This window comes from Salmo trutta, chromosome 11 (genome assembly GCF_901001165.1).
Source record: "Salmo trutta chromosome 11, fSalTru1.1, whole genome shotgun sequence".
NCBI lineage: Eukaryota > Metazoa > Chordata > Actinopteri > Salmoniformes > Salmonidae > Salmo > Salmo trutta.
In genome coordinates, this window is record NC_042967.1 from 21084702 (window position 1) to 21102282 (window position 17581).

The 17581-nt window shown below is 46.7% G+C and overlaps 1 protein-coding gene across 5 annotated transcripts in view; it reads left to right on the forward strand.

The window, feature by feature from the left end:
- LOC115202447 (catenin delta-1) overlaps positions 1–17311 on the forward strand; it is a 39357-nt gene extending 22046 nt beyond the window's left edge. For 3 of the 5 annotated variants that reach the window (XM_029766598.1, XM_029766597.1, XM_029766593.1), the window contains exons 9-23: positions 3901–4123; positions 4304–4499; positions 5502–5619; positions 5802–5846; positions 7253–7364; positions 7919–7936; positions 8302–8361; positions 8732–8859; positions 9649–9799; positions 9953–10148; positions 10995–11191; positions 13331–13378; positions 13485–13567; positions 13943–13997; positions 14499–17311. In XM_029766598.1, coding sequence (XP_029622458.1) covers positions 3901–4123; positions 4304–4499; positions 5502–5619; positions 5802–5846; positions 7253–7364; positions 7919–7936; positions 8302–8361; positions 8732–8859; positions 9649–9799; positions 9953–10148; positions 10995–11191; positions 13331–13378; positions 13485–13567; positions 13943–13997; positions 14499–14560 — 1692 coding nt within the window. In that variant the 3' untranslated portion in view covers positions 14561–17311. The remainder of the gene's footprint in view (positions 1–3900; positions 4124–4303; positions 4500–5501; positions 5620–5801; positions 5847–7252; positions 7365–7918; positions 7937–8301; positions 8362–8731; positions 8860–9648; positions 9800–9952; positions 10149–10994; positions 11192–13330; positions 13379–13484; positions 13568–13942; positions 13998–14498) is intronic. The other 2 variants (XM_029766596.1, XM_029766594.1) reach the window with 2 other exon arrangements.
- Positions 17312–17581: the final 270 nt, after the last annotated feature.

Consider the following 17581-nt stretch of genomic DNA (forward strand, 5'->3'; position numbering starts at 1 on the left):
CAATCTGTCAGTCGATGACGTGGCACATAACCATTGTTTGATGGAAGCGACGTCTGAGCAGGGGAATGCGACCAATACACTAACTTCTTTTAAAAAAAAAAAAAATATTTAACTAGGCAAGTCAGAACAAATTTTTCTTATTTTCAATGACGGACTAGTAACCGAAAGGTTAACTGCCTTGTTCAGAGGCAGAACGGCAGATTTGTTTTTTACCTTGTCACCTTGGGGATTCGATCTTGCAACCTTTCGGTTACTAGTCCAGCGCTCTAACCGCTAGGCTACCTGCCGCCCCTTTTAAGAACTACAAGGTAATATGTGACTTGCTCTATGATAATCAGTCACATTGACCCCAAAACCATTTGGAGTTTTAGACAGTGCTGGAAAGAAGAGAATGGTAGCTTTGTAATGAGGCCAACATGATCTCTCTACTCCAAATATCCAACGAGTTACATGTCATTACATGTTGAGTCCCCACACCATGTTTTTGAGAGAAACTAGGTCAAAGTTTGTAGTTACTGTTTAAGACCTTTATTCAAATAAGGAATACGGAAACGCATAACATGAAATCCAGTAACTCTACAGACAGTGTCTGCATCGGTGTTGCATACACATGTATACGTGGCCACATTTGTACACATACAAGCAACAGAATGCATTGGCTGCATTCACTTATGTTCACATGTGTACATGCATGACAGAGAAAAAACACTTGGAAAGACTAAAGGTCACAACCATATGTGCAAAGACTACATGTGGTGTGCACGTGTTTGAACATGTGCACATCCCATGTAGTCCCTGCACATATTATGGTTGTGACCCGTAGTCTTTCCAAGTCAGATTCCATTCGGAGCGGCTTGGGAGGATAAATAATGAATCAGTTACCACGTTAAATAATATCTCTTATAGTTTCATTTCACAGAGAATGTGTATAGGCTATATTCAAACACATTTTCCCCGTGTGACACGTCCCTGGGGACAGCACATGCCGATGTGTCCAAACGACCCTCTCACAAACCAAGGACCTGACACCCATGACAGTCACACAGAGTAAACATATGAAAATAGCTAAACCAGAGAAGGGGATGGGGGGGGGGGGTGTGAGAGGTAATACGGGTCAGAGTAATCTCTGGTCTCTCTAAGCAGCAACTAAAAGGAGAAACGTTAAAGACAATATGACCGCACGTCACCAAAGTATGGACTGACCATCTCTCTGGGTCTGATTCATGTGGGCTTTGGTTAGTCTTTGCTGCTGGTCCACTGGTTTGAGCTGTTGAACGTTCCATACAAATATAAGTATCAAGATTTAGGAAAGCACTCTCCATGATCACGTATCAAAGTTTTGCACTTGGGCCACACAGAAGGTCTGAAATGTCGGTATCACTCGGATGTCTGGCCTCAAATCCAGGGCTCCATCCTGGGAGCGGCATCGTGTGGACATTTGCCAAATTGTTGATGTATTGGATGACTCGCTGAATGTCGTCGTAGGACGGCACCTGTTTGCTGGCGATACAACCAGCACACCTCTTCTTCCTTGGAGCCACACCTTCTAGAACGTTAGCACTGCAGTCAGCTTGTCTGCAGAAATTCTGAAACCAGAAAGTCAATTATTTAAAGGTCTTCAACGGTCATTCTGAAAAGCACTTTTTCTCTCCTGGCTAAATACCAGGAAGTTTGAAAAGACAGGCTGAGTGGGCGTGGAGCTTATATTCATGAGCTGGCCTTGACTGACAGCTCTTTGAAAAGCCTTTGTCAAGCAACTTGGATGCAGTGTTGCAGTAAAATCACCTCAAGCAAATGTGGTGAAACACAAAGAACCTCAAACAATATTGCATCAATTATATATTTATATATATATTTTTATATACATCTCCTGTTTAGAATGTATTTTGTGATGTGGTTCACAGCAGCACTGACAGATGTTTGAAAGAGGACCCCCCCCCCCCCCTTTGTTCCATGCTGACTGAAGACCCAGCTAGCCAGTAACTAGCGAACACCAGACACGGATGAAAGGGGAAACGTATAAGTATCTTTGCCATAGATGAATAGGTTAAACTCTAATTATATTTGCTGAAAACCTACAGTCACATTTTGGCACCAGTAGAGTAGCTATCTAGCTATATAAACCATGCTCTTCTGCAAACACGCCTTCTCCCATGTTGGTTACAAGCTCCTTTTTGAGCTGACTGTTTCCTTGCAGATCTTGACAATGAGCACTAGATGTTTTTCATCAGAAAAGACGAATAGCAATAAATAATAATTGAAGTCAGTCATCGTCATAATCTACTCTAGTCAATACATGTTCAACTAATATCAACACACTTTCTATAACACACACAACCTGCACTCATTGAAATGCATGCGTGAACACACACACACTTTTACTAGTATTGTAAATGGATCATGTTTGATATTAAGATATTTGATAACTATAGACGGCCATGTCATGTATTTTTGTAACCTGTCTTGGACAAATATAAGCACACATTTTTGTATTATTTCTATTTTTCCCCTGTCTACATTGTTGGGAAGGGCCGTAAGCATGTCACTTAGTCTACACCTGCTGTTTACCTGTAACGTGTACGCTAATAATCAGGAAGCAGGTATAGGGAGTGAATTGAATAAATAAACAAACATGGAACAAAACAAGAAACAGGAGTAGTGTACAGACATGGAACATAAACAGAAACAATAAGGCCTGGGGAAAGAACCAAGGGGAGTGACAGATAGGGGAGGTAATCAGGAAGGTGATGGAGTCCAGGTGAGTCTCATGAAGCGCAGGTGCGCGTAACGATGGTGGCTGGTGTGCGTAATGATGACTACACTGGTGACAACGAGCGCCAGAGAGGAGGAGCGCGAGTAGACGTGACATTACCCCAATCATGTGACTAATAAACATTTATTTTATTTGACACGGAAATACATTCCCACTTCTCTTTCATGGTCAGTCAGTCACTCACTCAACTACAAACACTACTAGCTACATAGCAATCTAGGTTGGATGGGCAGAACATCCCCCACTTCACTCACTCACTCGTGTGTGCACACACACACACACACACTTGGCTTTAATACACACAAGGTAATATATACACCTATAGCACCTCATCTTTAAGAACAACAAGGTCATATCTTTATCTATACACACTTACTTTATATATACAAACAGAACCTGCAGCACCTCACCTTCACACCGACAGCTTTAAAGCCCCTTGCATATCTGTCTCAATTACCTGGTACCCCTGCACATGGACTCTGTACTGGTACCCTGTTTATATAGCCATGTTATCATTTTTATGTGTTTATATACTTTTGTTATTAAGTGTTGTTACTTTTCTATCATTCTTTCTATTTTCTCTCTGTCTGCATTGTTGGGAAGGGCCCGTAAGTAAGCATTTCACTGTTAGTCTACACTTGTTGTTTACGAAGCATGTGATGAATAAAATTAGATTTGATTACCCACACACCCTTTATCTAGTCATAAACACAGCCATGCTGCAGGCTACCTAGCTACTGTCTTTCATGTCAGAATGAGAGCAACACACAACCACTAACACCTTCTCCCTCCCTCCTTCCCTCTCCTCTCTCCCCCTTCCCTCTCCTCTCTCCCCCTTCCCTCTCCTCTCTCCCCCTTCCCTCTCCTCTCTCCCCCTTCCCTCTCCTCTCTCCCCCTTCCCTCTCCTCTCTCCCCCTTCCCTCTCCTCTCTCCCCCTTCCCTCTCCTCTCTCCCCCTTCCCTCTCCTCTCTCCCCCTTCCCTCTCCCCCTTCCCTCTCCTCTCGCCCTCGTTCCCTCTCCTCTCTCCCCTTTCCCTCTCCTCTCGCCCTCGTTCCCTCTCCTCTCGCCCTCGTTCCCTCTCCTCTCGCCCTCGTTCCCTCTCCTCTCGTCCTCTCTCTCCCCTCCAGGTGAAGACAGATGTCCGTCGTATGAAAGGTATCCCATCCCTGGTGTCCATGTTAGACAACCCTAAGAAGGAGGTCCACCACGCCGCCTGCGGAGCGCTCAAAAACATCTCTTACGGACGAGACCCTGACAATAAGATCGCCATCAAGAACTGTGATGGAGTACCGGCCCTGGTCCGACTGCTGAGGAAGACCAGAGACCAGGACCTGACCGATACTATCACAGGTAATACTGCTGCGGTTACTACTAGTGTACTGCTGCGGTTACTACCAGTGTACTGCTGCGGTTACTACCAGTGTACTGCTGCGGTTACTACCAGTGTACTGCTGCGGTTACTACCAGTGTACTGCTGCGGTAAGTGGGAGATGGTAGTGTGTGATGATGATCCGTCACCCTCTTTCTCAGGCACGCTGTGGAACTTGTCGTCTCACGACTCAGTGAAGATGGAGATCGTTGACCACGCCCTGCACGCCCTCTCAGACGAGGTGATGGTAGCTCACTCGGGCTGGGAGAGAGCGAACGAGGCAGGAGGAGAGGAGAACCTCAAACCACGACACCTGGAGTGGGAGACGTCCCTCACCAACACCGCTGGCTGCCTGAGGTACGGAGAGGGGGAGGGAGAGAGAGAGGGAGAGGGATGGATTGTACAGTGAGAGGAAAACGAGGAGGGTGATATGGCCATAATATCATATCACAATATGTTTCTCATTTTTTACGGTATTTTAAAGTTTCTGAATAATAAAAGTTGTAAATATGTTTCAACATTGACTGTAGAATTGCAACAAATGAATTCTTAATGATTTTATGGGTCTTTTTCCATTCTGATGGTTTTATACTCAACCAAGCTAGGACCAAACTGACTGTGATGTCGTCCAGTTTGTCAAACTTTTCATTCATCTTAGCACTGTATGAAAATATCATGATAGAAGATTTTGTAAAAATACATACCAGTATTGAAGATGTATCGGCCAGCCCTAAAACAGTAATGTATAGTCCATGAGTGACTGGTGTGTTGTGTGTTGGTCTTGCAGTGCTGTGTGTGTATGTGCATGTCTGTACAGGTGTGCCTGAGGAATTCCCAGAAGGTAGGGCAGAGTGGGAATGTGCTGTGTTCTCCAGTGGGTGTGTCTGTCTCTGTTAAAGGCAGGCTACAACACAATGACTGGCCCAGTAACCTGATCTACGATCTCACTGTCCCCTCACTATACTGGAGTTTAACAACCACAGGCTGCGTCCTAAATGGCCCCCTATCCCCTATATGGGCATCCCTAACATTAGTGCACCACATAGAGAAAAGGGTGCTTTTTGGGACGTGGCCATACCCTTTCAGTCTTTCAGTCTCTGAAAGCAACACACTGACATAGGACCACTCAGTGTTTTATTACTAATGGTTGTGTGCTGGAATCCTTATGTGGCCACTGATTGTAGCCACTCTCATTCCTCCCTCTCTCTCTCTCTCTCTCTCTCTCTCTCTCTCTCTCTCTCTCTCTCTCTGCCCATTTTATTCTGTCCTCCTCTGTTTCTGTATTGCTTGTTTTTTTTACTTTCTCACACCCCTTCTCTCCCTCCCCTCCCCCCCTCTCTCCCGCTCTCTCTAAAACAGGAACGTGAGCTCAGAGCGCAGTGAGGCCAGGAGGAAGCTGAGAGAGTGCACAGGATTGGTCGACTCGCTCATGTACATTGTCCAATCACAGATCAACCTGAAAGACGTGGACAACAAGGTGTGCACGCACACACTGCTGTTTTTCATGTGATCCTGAACTTTGATTGTGTGTCCGCATGTATTTTAATCCTGTTCTCCTTTTCCTTCGTCTGATCCCCCTCTCTCGCCCCCTCTCTCGCCCCCTCTCTCGCCCCCTCTCTCGCCCCCTCTCTCTGCCTCTCTCTCGCCCTCTGTCTCCAGCTGATAGAGAACAGTATGTGTCTGCTGAGGAATCTGTCCTATCAGGTATTGTTGTAGTTGACATTGTTCTCCTTTCTGTTTCTTTCTACAGTGTTTCATCCTGCCTTTTAGTAATGTGTTGTGACCTTTTGAATTGTACTTTAAAGAGATTCTCTGGTATTTCTGTAGACTTTTTAGCCGGTAGTTCTTCGTGTTGCATGGTATACCCAAACTTCTGTACTTCTTCCAATACCAGCACATGACAAACGGTTCGGTACTAGATAAAAACAAAAAAAAACGTTTGGTGCTTCTGTCAAATGAGTGTCACGTCATCTACTGATTGAGAGAGGATCGAGTTTGTTTATCAGCACAGCTGAGGTCCCCTTATGGCGTGAGAGCACGGTGCCTGCTCCACTTCCCCATGGCTAGCACTCGCCTGTTCTGAGGAAACACTGATTGTGACCAAAACCTTTATTCATTCACTTTGTCTCTCCCGCCTCACGTCTGTCCCAGTCAAGATCCTATTTGCTCGAGCCTTGAACTGGCTGTGTGTGTGAATAATGTCATGGGTCTTAAAGAGACACACTTTTATAAAATAAGAGATTACTTCTTCTATGCAAATGTTGTTGATCAGTACAATAAAATAAGTCTCAAATGGAAGGGAAACAATTGTTTTTCATCTGTAGCACCATGAAATCAGCCAGAAAGCTCGAACTCAATTCATGCTCACGCTGCTGTTGAATATGCCTTCACCTGCATTGTGAATACACCTAGGCTACATCTTGATTTACCCAGTTTATCAATTGAGATTTATTGTTCAAATACATTATTATCATGATGTTATGTAGTTAGATTAGTAAAAAAATGAAGTCAAATTGATTGTATAATTCATTCATTAACGCATACATTTAAAATAAACCTCAAAGATCTGTCTGGATCAAGTGCCATTCTGTGACTTTGGCCATGGTATTGTTTTAGTACTGTATTGAGTATTGTGATACTTAACCTGGTATCCGTATCGAAGTCGAAATTCTACCATCGTGACAACACTGTTCACAGTTCTGAAAGTAGTGCTCACGAGCCAAAAGTGGTCCCTGAAAATTGCGTACTACGTCACATATGTATAGATATGCACACAACGTCAGTGCTCACTCTGCATCTTGCTAGCTGTCACTCAAATGGCGAGGGGCTGAAGCTCACTGGCTAGAACTTGAATTGCTAGGGGCTGGCCCACACGGGGGAAAATGAAGCAGTATAGTTCCCAGAAAAAGTTGCTTTCAAACTAGGGATTTCGTGGCTAATTGATGTAAGACAGTAGTTCTGCTCCTAGATTATGTTTGTATGAACAACATGTTGACACATCAGCCCAAAGCCGGAGGGGTAAAGGAAATACTTAGTAGGCACCAACGTTTTGCAGCATGTCTTTAAATAAGCAATATTATACTGTATGATTTAACTTGACTTGACCTTAGGTTCACCGGGAGGTGCCGGGCGCTGAGCGCTACCAGGAAGCCATGTCCCTCAACCAGGGCCCCGCCCCCTCCACTGGAAAGACCAACCGCTTCAGCTCCCGCAGGGGCAAAGGTCAGTGTGTGTGTGTGTGTGTGCGCGGGTGCCTGTCTGTCTGTCTGGTTTGTGTGTGAGAGAGTGTTTATATTATCTGTCAGTGGAAGGAAGGCAGAGTGAGAGTGATGCAGTTGTTGACTTTAGTGTGTGTGTGTGTGTGTGTGTGTGTGTGTGTGTACACAGTATAGTGACAGTGTAGCAGGAAAGAGAGACAGCAGAGAACTAGTGGTTGGCCTGGGATGTTGAATACTATTTACCCCCATCCTAAAGAATGTTCAGTCTCACTCCTTAATGTCTGATGTCAGTCTGTGATGGAAATGATTTGTTTCTCTATTTGTGAACAGACATTTTGTTTTTGATGGTTTGTCTTTGTGCTGGCGTGCATGTTGGTGTGTGTTTTCTGCGATAGTTTCTAATCTAATCCTACATTTGATCAATGCTGGTGCTTTGGTGGAGGAGGTGTCTGGGTGGCTGGGTCACTGCTGCTGTTCTCGCTTGACTCAAATCATCTTCCTCTCTCCTATCATTTATTCCTCCCTCGTTCTGCTCTCCTTCTCTCTGCTGTGGAACAGATGACTGGTGTTCTAAAGGTAAGCTCTGACTCTCTGACCTCTGCTTGTCTGCTGGTTAGAGCATTGATTAGGACTGGCTAATGATGTGTCAGTCTCCTAACTCTGTGCATGCATTGTCATGCTCTCTGCCGTCTCCTAGAGGACGATGTGTGTAAGAGAGGCAGTGTGCAGCATGTGTGTGAGAGAGTGTTTGTTAGCATGTGTGCTCCTACCTAGCGGCTTTTTCAGTGGCTCACAGAGGTGTGTGGTTCTAGAGCGCCATAGCGGGCAGGGGGTTCTAGAGCGCCATAGCGGGCAGGGGGTTCTAGAGCGCCGCAGTGTGGGCGGGGGGTTATTGAGTGTCCTTTGCGTCTGTTCCTGAGTGTTCTGATGTTCTGTTGCAGGGAGAAATGAGGACGGAACAGATATGATTGACATTCCAAAGAGGACTACACCTGCCAAAGGTAACACAGTATAAAGTGGCATCATGTAGACTGGAATATGATGTTTCTCCTGTCCACTCCTCTATTGTACTGATCTGAAACAAGTGACCAGGTGAAGCTAAGCCAGCCTGATGAGCTTCCATCACATTGTTTTCACTCATGGTGCTTTCAAGACAACTGGGAAACGAGGTCAAATCATGTCAGTGATCTTCAGGTCTGAAACTCCGAGCTCTATGAGGAGGCCCGAGTTTCGGACTTGGAATTCCTAGTTGGATGACCGTTCAAGGTGACCCCCCCCCCCACAGATTTATGAATGCAGCAACAGTGCAGGTGAAAAGGAGAAGACAAGGAGACGTGTCTAACACCTCTCCCTCTGTGTGTGTCCGTCCAGGTTATGAGTTGTTGTTCCAGCCGGAGGTGGTGCGTGTCTACACCTCTCTGCTGAAGGAGAGTAAGAACCCCACCGTGCTGGAAGCCTCCGCCGGAGCTGTGCAGAACCTGTGTGCCGGACGCTGGACCGTGAGTCAACCACACCACCACCACACATCTTGAGACACCACGGCCTGTCAGTTTAACCCAAACACCACCAGGCCCAACACCACCACACACCTTGAGACACCACGGCCTGTTAGTTTAACACAACCACCACCAGGCCCAACACCACCACACACCTTGAGACACCACGGCCTGTTAGTTTAACACAACCACCACCAGGTCCAACACCACCACACACCTTGAGACAGCACGGCCTGTTAGTTTAACACAACCACCACCAGGCCCAACACCACCACACACCTTGACACCACGGCCTGTTAGTTTAACACAACCACCACCAGGTCCAACACCACCACACACCTTGAGACAGCACGGCCTGTTAGTTTAACACAACCACCACCAGGCCCAACACCACCACACACCTTGAGACAGCACGGCCTGTTAGTTTAACACAACCACCACCAGGCCCAACACCACCACACACCTTGACACCACGGCCTGTCAGTTTAACACAACCACCACCAGGCCCAACACCACCACACACCTTGAGACAGCACGGCCTGTTAGTTTAACACAACCACCATCGGGTCCACACATCCCTTTCAGCCTCCTTACTTGACCTCTAACAGAAACCCTTTACACCTGGACTGTAAGTCAACCACAGTATAATCACAAACTCCACCTCCAACCAAGACACTGCCTTTCTAGACCCTTATTAAACCACAGTCTACTACTCAAAACAGTCTGTCCATTTCCTGAACGCAGATACACTAGAATAACCATTGATCTGTATGTATTCCCCCTCTGTCTCAGTATGGGCGGTATATCCGTGCGTTGTTGCGTCAGGAGAAGGGTCTTCCCATGATGACAGAGCTGTTGGCCCATGGTAACGACCGGGTGGTCAGGGCCATGTCTGGAGCTCTGAGGAACCTGGCTATCGACGCTCGCAACAGAGACCTGCTCGGTTAGTCCTGTTTCTGTGGAACTGTTTTTCCCTCTCCCTATTTCGCTCTCTCTCTCTACCACTCCCTCTCTTTCTCCCTCTCTCGCGCTCTCTTTGAGCCGACCTGTGTTATTAAATACTATAGCTATATATCTCTACCTCTTGTCTCTGTAGGTAAACATGCAGTTCCCCACCTGGTATCCAACCTGCCTGGTGGGGGTCAGAGCCAGCCTGTGAGGGCTCTGTCAGAGGAGACGGTGGTGTCTGTACTGAGCACCCTTCATGAGGTTCTGGGCTCCAGCCTGGACGCTGCCAAGATCCTCAGAGCCTCGCAGGGCATCGAGAGACTGGTGCTCATCAATAAGGACGGGTAAGCTGGTGTGTGTGTGTGACAAAAAGAGGTGCATGTGTGTCTATCCATCAGTAAGGATGATGTAGAACAGGAGGGTCAAACTCAGTCTCTTCTGGGCTGAGGGCCTGCAGGGTTTCTCCCTTTTACTGATCAGTTAGACACTAATTGAAAAGAAAAACCAAAAGAGCCACGTCCCTCCAGAGGTGTAGTTGACCTCCCCTGGACTGGGGGTGTGTAGTTGACCTCCCCTGGACTGGGGGTGTGTAGTTGACCTCCCCTGGACTGGGGGTGTGTAGTTGACCTCCCCCCGGGGTGGACTGGGGGTGTGTAGTTGACCTCCCCCCGGGGTGGACTGGGGGTGTAGTTGACCTCCCCTGGTATGGACTGGGGGTGTAGTTGACCTCCCCCCGGGGTGGACTGGGGGTGTGTAGTTGACCTCCCCCCGGGGTGGACTGGGGGTGTGAAGTTGACCTCCCCTGGTATGGACTGGGGGTGTGAAGTTGACCTCCCCTGGGGTGGACTGGGGGTGTGTAGTTGACCTCCCCTGGGGTGGACTGGGGGTGTGTAGTTGACCTCCCCTGGACTGGGGGTGTGTAGTTGACCTCCCCCCGGGGTGGACTGGGGGTGTAGTTGACCTCCCCTGGTATGGACTGGGGGTGTAGTTGACCTCCCCCCGGGGTTGACTGGGGGTGTGTAGTTGACCTCCCCCCGGGGTGGACTGGGGGTGTAGTTGACCTCCCCTGGTATGGACTGGGGGTGTGAAGTTGACCTCCCCTGGGGTGGACTGGGGGTGTGTAGTTGAATCACCTCTTTCTGTTTGATGCTGTTTCTCTCTCTGAGTCCTCTAGTTCTGTCTCCTGATAGGAACCGGTCAGAGCGAGAGGTGCGTGGTGCAGGGCTGATACTCCAGTTAGTTTGGGGCTATAAGGAGTTGAGGAAGACCCTGGAGAAGGATGGCTGGAAGAAGACTGACTTCATGGTGAACCTCAACCCTCCCAACAGCACCCAGCCCCGGGTCAACGGAGGATATGAAGACAGTACGCTACCGCTCATAGACAGGGGTGAGACAGACAATAACATCTAGCTACACACACACACACCTAAGGTCTTCACAGGTCTACCCCAATATCTGAGACCTGACTCTGGAACTAAGTGTCTGAGTGTAAAATTGTCCCTGGGGTCTGGGTTGGATCCATGTTTGATTGCCACAGGTCTCTGGTCTATAACTACAGTTGATGGACCAGACCATGGCTCTGAATAGCCTATAGCGGTTGTATTCAGTGGTTTTCTGTGATAGGACCCCCCCCCCCCCCCCAGAATATCTCACAACCCCCACCCCACCACCAATCTAATGACACAACCCCCACCCCACCACCAATCTAATGACACAACCCCCACCCCACCACCAATCTAATGACACAACCCCCCACCCCACCACCAATCTAATGACACAACCCCCACCCCACCACCAATCTAATGACACGACCCCCACCCCCCCACCAATCTAATGACACAACCCCCACCACCAATCTAATGACACAACCCCCACCCCACCACCAATCTAATGACACAACCCCACCCCACCACCAATCTAATGACACAACCCCCACCCACCACCAATCTGACACAACCCCACCCCACCACCAATCTAATGACACAACCCCACCCCACCACCAATCTAATGACACAACCCCACCCCACCACCAATCTTAATGACACAAACACCACCACCAATCTAATGACACAACCCCACCACCAATCTAATGACACAACCCCACCACACCACCCAATCTAATGACAAACACCCCCACCCACCCTACCAATCTAATGACACAACCCCACCCCACCCCATCTAATGACACACCCACCCCACCACCAATCTAATGACACAACCCCCACCCCACCACCAATCTAATGACACAACCCCCACCCCACCACCAATCTAAGGACACAACCCCACCCCACCACCAATCTAATGACACAACCCCACCCCACCACCAATCTAATGACACAACCCCCACCACCAATCTAATGACACACCACCCCACCCCACCACCAATCTAATGACACAACCCCACCCCACCACCAATCTAATGACACAACCCCACCCCACCACCAATCTAATGACACGACCCCACCCCACCACCAATCTAATGACACAACCCCACCACCAATCTAATGACACAACCCCCACCACCAATCTAATGACACAACCCCCCAACCACCAATCTAATGACACAACCCCACCCCACCACCAATCTAATGACACAACCCCACCCCACCACCAATCTAATGACACAACCACATCCCACCACCAATCTAATGACACAACCCCACCCCACCACCAATCTAATGACGCAACCCCCACCCCACCACCAATCTAATGACACAACCCCCACCACCAATCTAATGACACAACCCCACCCCACCACCAATCTAATGACACAACCCCACCCCACCACCAATCTAATGACACAACCCCCACCACCAATCTAATGACACAACCCCACCCCACCACCAATCTAATGACACAACCCCACCCCACCACCAATCTAATGACACAACCCCACCCCACCACCAATCTAATGACACAACCACATCCCACCACCAATCTAATGACACGACCCCCACCCCACCACCAATCTAATGACACGACCCCCACCACCAATCTAATGACACGACCCCCACCCCACCACCAATCTAATGACACGACCCCCACCACCAATCTAATGACACGACCCCCACCACCAATCTAATGACACGACCCCCACCACCAATCTAATGACACGACCCCCACCCCACCACCAATCTAATGACACGACCCCCACCACCAATATAATGACACGACCCTGAAATTTGTCAATTTAGATTTTTACATCAACCTTTTATTCATTACATTTTCATCTCTCTGATAAATACATTTACACAATAAAATAACATTTCTCAGAGTTTATATATTCTCCCAATCTGTAATCTTAATTAAAACCAAAAAAGCTGTATTTGTTTATGTGGGGACCCAGTCACCTCACTACAATCCCCGACCACTGGCCTGTAACCCACACACTATGACCCACACACTATGACCCACACACTATGACCCACACACTATGACCCACACACTATGACCCACACACTATGACCCACACACTATGACCTACACACTAGCTGTCTCTCATCCTGTGACTGTGTTTGTTTGTCAGGAGGGGGAGACAAGAGAGACATGATTCCACTAAATGATATGGGACCAGGTATGTCTGTGCACACACACACACCTACACACACACACACACACACACGCACACACACACACACACGCCTACACACAGTTATTAACAGGCCTTGGCTGTCTTCCAGATGCCTACTCCACACTGGACCAGAGGGGGAGGAAGAACACTCTGGATGGAACACTCGAGCCTGCTGACAAAGACACAGCACAGGTACACACACACACAGAGCATGTTCTCGCATGTCTCACTACTGTGGTTAGCTTCTTTTCTCACAAACGATTTCTCACTTAACTTCTGACACTAACCCACTTTATCAACACTCTCTCTTCCCCTCTGTCTCTCTTCCTCTCTCTCGTCCCCTTCTCTCTCTCTCGTCCCCCCTCTCTCTATTATCTGATTCTACTGGTTTTCATATTGTTCGTTCTGAACACACCCTTCTCTCTTTCTCTTTTTTCTCTCACTCTGCTTTAACCCACCACCTTTCTTCCCTCTTCTCCCTCCCCCTTTTCTCTCTCCTGTCTTCCTTACCACCCTTTTCTCCCCCTTCTCTCTTCCTGTCCTCCCCTCTTCTCTTCCCCCTCTCAGGGAGGGCTGTATGAGGAGAGGCGGGACTCTGTTCCTCTCATGGACTCTTATGACGGTTAGGCCACACCCCCTCACACACTGCATGTGAGCGCATGGTATGTGTGTCCACCGACTGAACACCTGCCTCTCTCACTAAACCGCATGGCCTGACTAACCTCTCTCTCTCTCTCTCTCTCTGTGTGTCCCCCCCATTGTATTGGTGTTTTTCTTGCTCCCTCTGCTGGGGATTTGTATATTTGATGTAGTATGTTGTTGGTCTTGATGTTTGTTTCGTTGTTTCATGTCTGTATACATATGGAATTCTGTCGTGTGTGTTTGATCTCTTTTCAAGCGTCTGTGTGTGTTCATGTTGTCTGTGTGTCTCATGTATTGATTGGTAATGTTTAGGCTGTGACCGATATTGTCTTCACTAGCAGGCTCTGTGTCCTCTCAATCCTTTAAGTTTATACGGCTGTTTTATGAGTTGCACTCTTACAACAAATATTGCACATGGTAGTAACCCTTCTCTCTGTCTCTGTCTGTCTCTGTCTCTCTCTCTGTCCTGGTGTTCCCACAGAGAAACTGATAGTGTGCATCACTAGAAGAGAGCAGCCTCTACCGGCCTACTGCCCCTGCTGAACCTCTGGACACTCACTGAGGGACCACTGACTCCACTAGGACTGGACTCGCTCTCCTTCTGTCTCTCTTTTCTTTCTCTTTTTCCTCTCTCCTCTTTCTCTTTTTCCTCGCTCTATCTTTCAATTTCTTAATCTTCTTTCCCTCTTATCTCTCGGGTTCTGTGACATAAGCCACTTGCATGACCTTCAGCCTTCCTCACCTCCCTATCTCTCCCTCCCTAGCTCTCCCTCATTCCTCTATTCAGACAGACTTTTAGCCACTAAAGGAACACTATGGACTCCTGACATCCTCCTGACATCCCTCTTCTACCTGTCCACACTACTATGACTGACATCCTCCTGACATCCCTCTTCTACCTGTCCACACTACAATGACTGACATCCTCCTGACATCCCTCTTCTACCTGTCCACACTACTATGACTGACATCCTCCTGACATCCCTCTTCTACCTGTCCACACTACTATGACTGACATCCTCCTGACATCCCTCTTCTACCTGTCCACACTACTATGACTGACATCCTCCTGACATCCCTCTTCTACCTGTCCACACTACTATGACTGACATCCTCCTGACATCCCTCTTCTACCTGTCCACACTACTATGACTGACATCCCTCTTCTACCTGTCCACACTACTATGACATAAACCACTTCTAATTTACTAACTCCTCCCACCACAATAGGGACAGTTGTGACTTCATCTGGGAACTGGGAACGTTCACCACCACAGTAGCAAAGCTAATCAAAAGGGAACTGTTGGAATGGGATTCAAACTGTAACTGAACTTAAACTGACAAATCCCCTTTTTTACTGGAATGGTTAAAACTGCATTTCTAGAAGTGATTGTGAAGATTTCCGGTCAATGTTTTTTTTTTTCTTGTGATAACTAATTACCACTAAACTTCTGTTTCCCAACAAAGAATCCATGTTTGTTGATCTACTGCCGGTGTTGCTTTGGTCTTTGTTTGAAGTGTGATTGCTGAGTTGTGGTTCTGACTACACTGATGAACACGTGCCAAACTACACACCACTACTGCAGTAACTTTCTACTACAGAGTCTTTCTGAACACTACTTCTCTTCTCACAGCCATCTGTTGTGATGTTATAGTGTATATGACATCATTGGGTGATGTCAGACAGGCACTGGTGTGCCATTGGGCAGTGTTGTGGCAAAGGATTGTGGGAAAGTAAGTAGCTTGATGACCCCTAACATTTTACACATGGGTCTTGCGTCACAGAACATTGTTGATAGTCTGTTCTGTAGAGTATATTTCTATGATTTTCAGCCGTGTATAATAGACCAGTGAACCGTTTCGGCTCTATTCAATACATTTCTATCTGTGTGGCTCTTTAGCGTCATTGTTATACCCCCTTTCTCAACTCCCTCTGGTTCTAATGGTTCTCCTGAAGCTATGGGAGAAACCACAGATTTGATTGTTGATCCAGTGACTGCATTTCTTTCAATCTGCAAATCTCTCTATATATATATATGAATGTGTAAATATGTGATCGCCTTCAACTACGTCTGTGTGGCTTATGGCTAACTGGAGTGCCTCGTTCGTTGATTGGTGTTTTTAAGGTGGGATGGGGGTTTGCCCTGGGGATATCATTCACTAGCAGCAACATTCCAGAACATTGCATCCAAATGGAATGTTTAGAACAGTTGTTTTTTTTGTGTTCCGCATAATAACACAATGGAATGTATAGAGTTGATATGATTGATGCTCTGCATATGGAACAGAGAGAACCATTCTAGTGCCATACATTCCACATCAGACTGGAGTGTTCCAGCCTACTGAACCTACGCCTGGGTGTCCATCTACCCTGCTGGCCTGGCTGGTGTCCATGGAGACCACAGAACACTAAGAGGGGAGAGGACACATTTAGCTGGTTGTTTTCCCCCAGACAGAGTTCCTTTAGTACCGTAGACAGCATTATTATTCTCAGTGCAGAGTAAGATGTAGATATTTTCTGAGTAGATTAAAGCACTAGGGGTAAAAGCGGTTCTTGGTTCCTTTGATTATTTTCATGCCAATCCAACACTACAAATGGTCAGTCTCAGAAAAATGTAAATAGTTGTCTTGTAACCAGATATAGACCTAGAACTGATACAGGAAATTGTGGGAGTGGAATCCAATGGGAATGTGGGACTAAAGAGGGGCGGAGCATAAAATTAAATTAGCAAGATTTGAATGAGTGCAAAGACCAGATTGATTCTAGATGCTATTTTAAAAAATAATAAAAAAAGCAAATTTAACTATATACAAGATAAATATTTGTTAATTGTAATGGTTTTATGTATTTTTCTTTTTATATTTTATGATTTGGGTTTATTCGTCTTGCAGGTATTGTGGGTGAACACATATGCAATCGGTTTATTTTTTAATTGAGAAACATTTATGGTTTATATATTTTAAGTAAAGATAAAACAAGCAAAACGCAATGTAAAATCAATATTACGTTCCAAATGGTCCCCTATTTCCAATATAGTACACTACTAAATGGCCCGATATGGCTATGGGTGAAAGTAGTTAACTATATAGGGGATAGGGGGCCATTTAGGAGACAGTCCAACTCTCAATTTCTGTCATCAGTTTATTATTGGAACGCTGATCTAAAATGTGATTCTGGGTGAAAACCTTCATCTCTAATTCTATGCCTTGGCTCTTAATGTTGCACATTTCTCTCATGAATGGAATATGTAACAAGCAATACGGTTTATAATTAAAAAGTGCTTTTTTTCAACACTGGCCTTGACTTTTTCTCTCTAGCTCTGTGTGATTTGAGAAATGCATGTGTTATAGTAAATGTTAGTTGTTCTCGCTGTACAGTTGTACTCTTCATAAACACAAGTCATCATACGGTGTCATGCAGTGTTGAGACGCTGAAATCAATGGGTGAAGTAACGCACGCCTCTGATTGGCTAAAGTCAACAGAATACTTCCCAACAGGTTTGCAACTGATCACATCAAATGGCTCTGCCGCTGGCTGCGGAACAACAAGTCGATCAACGACGA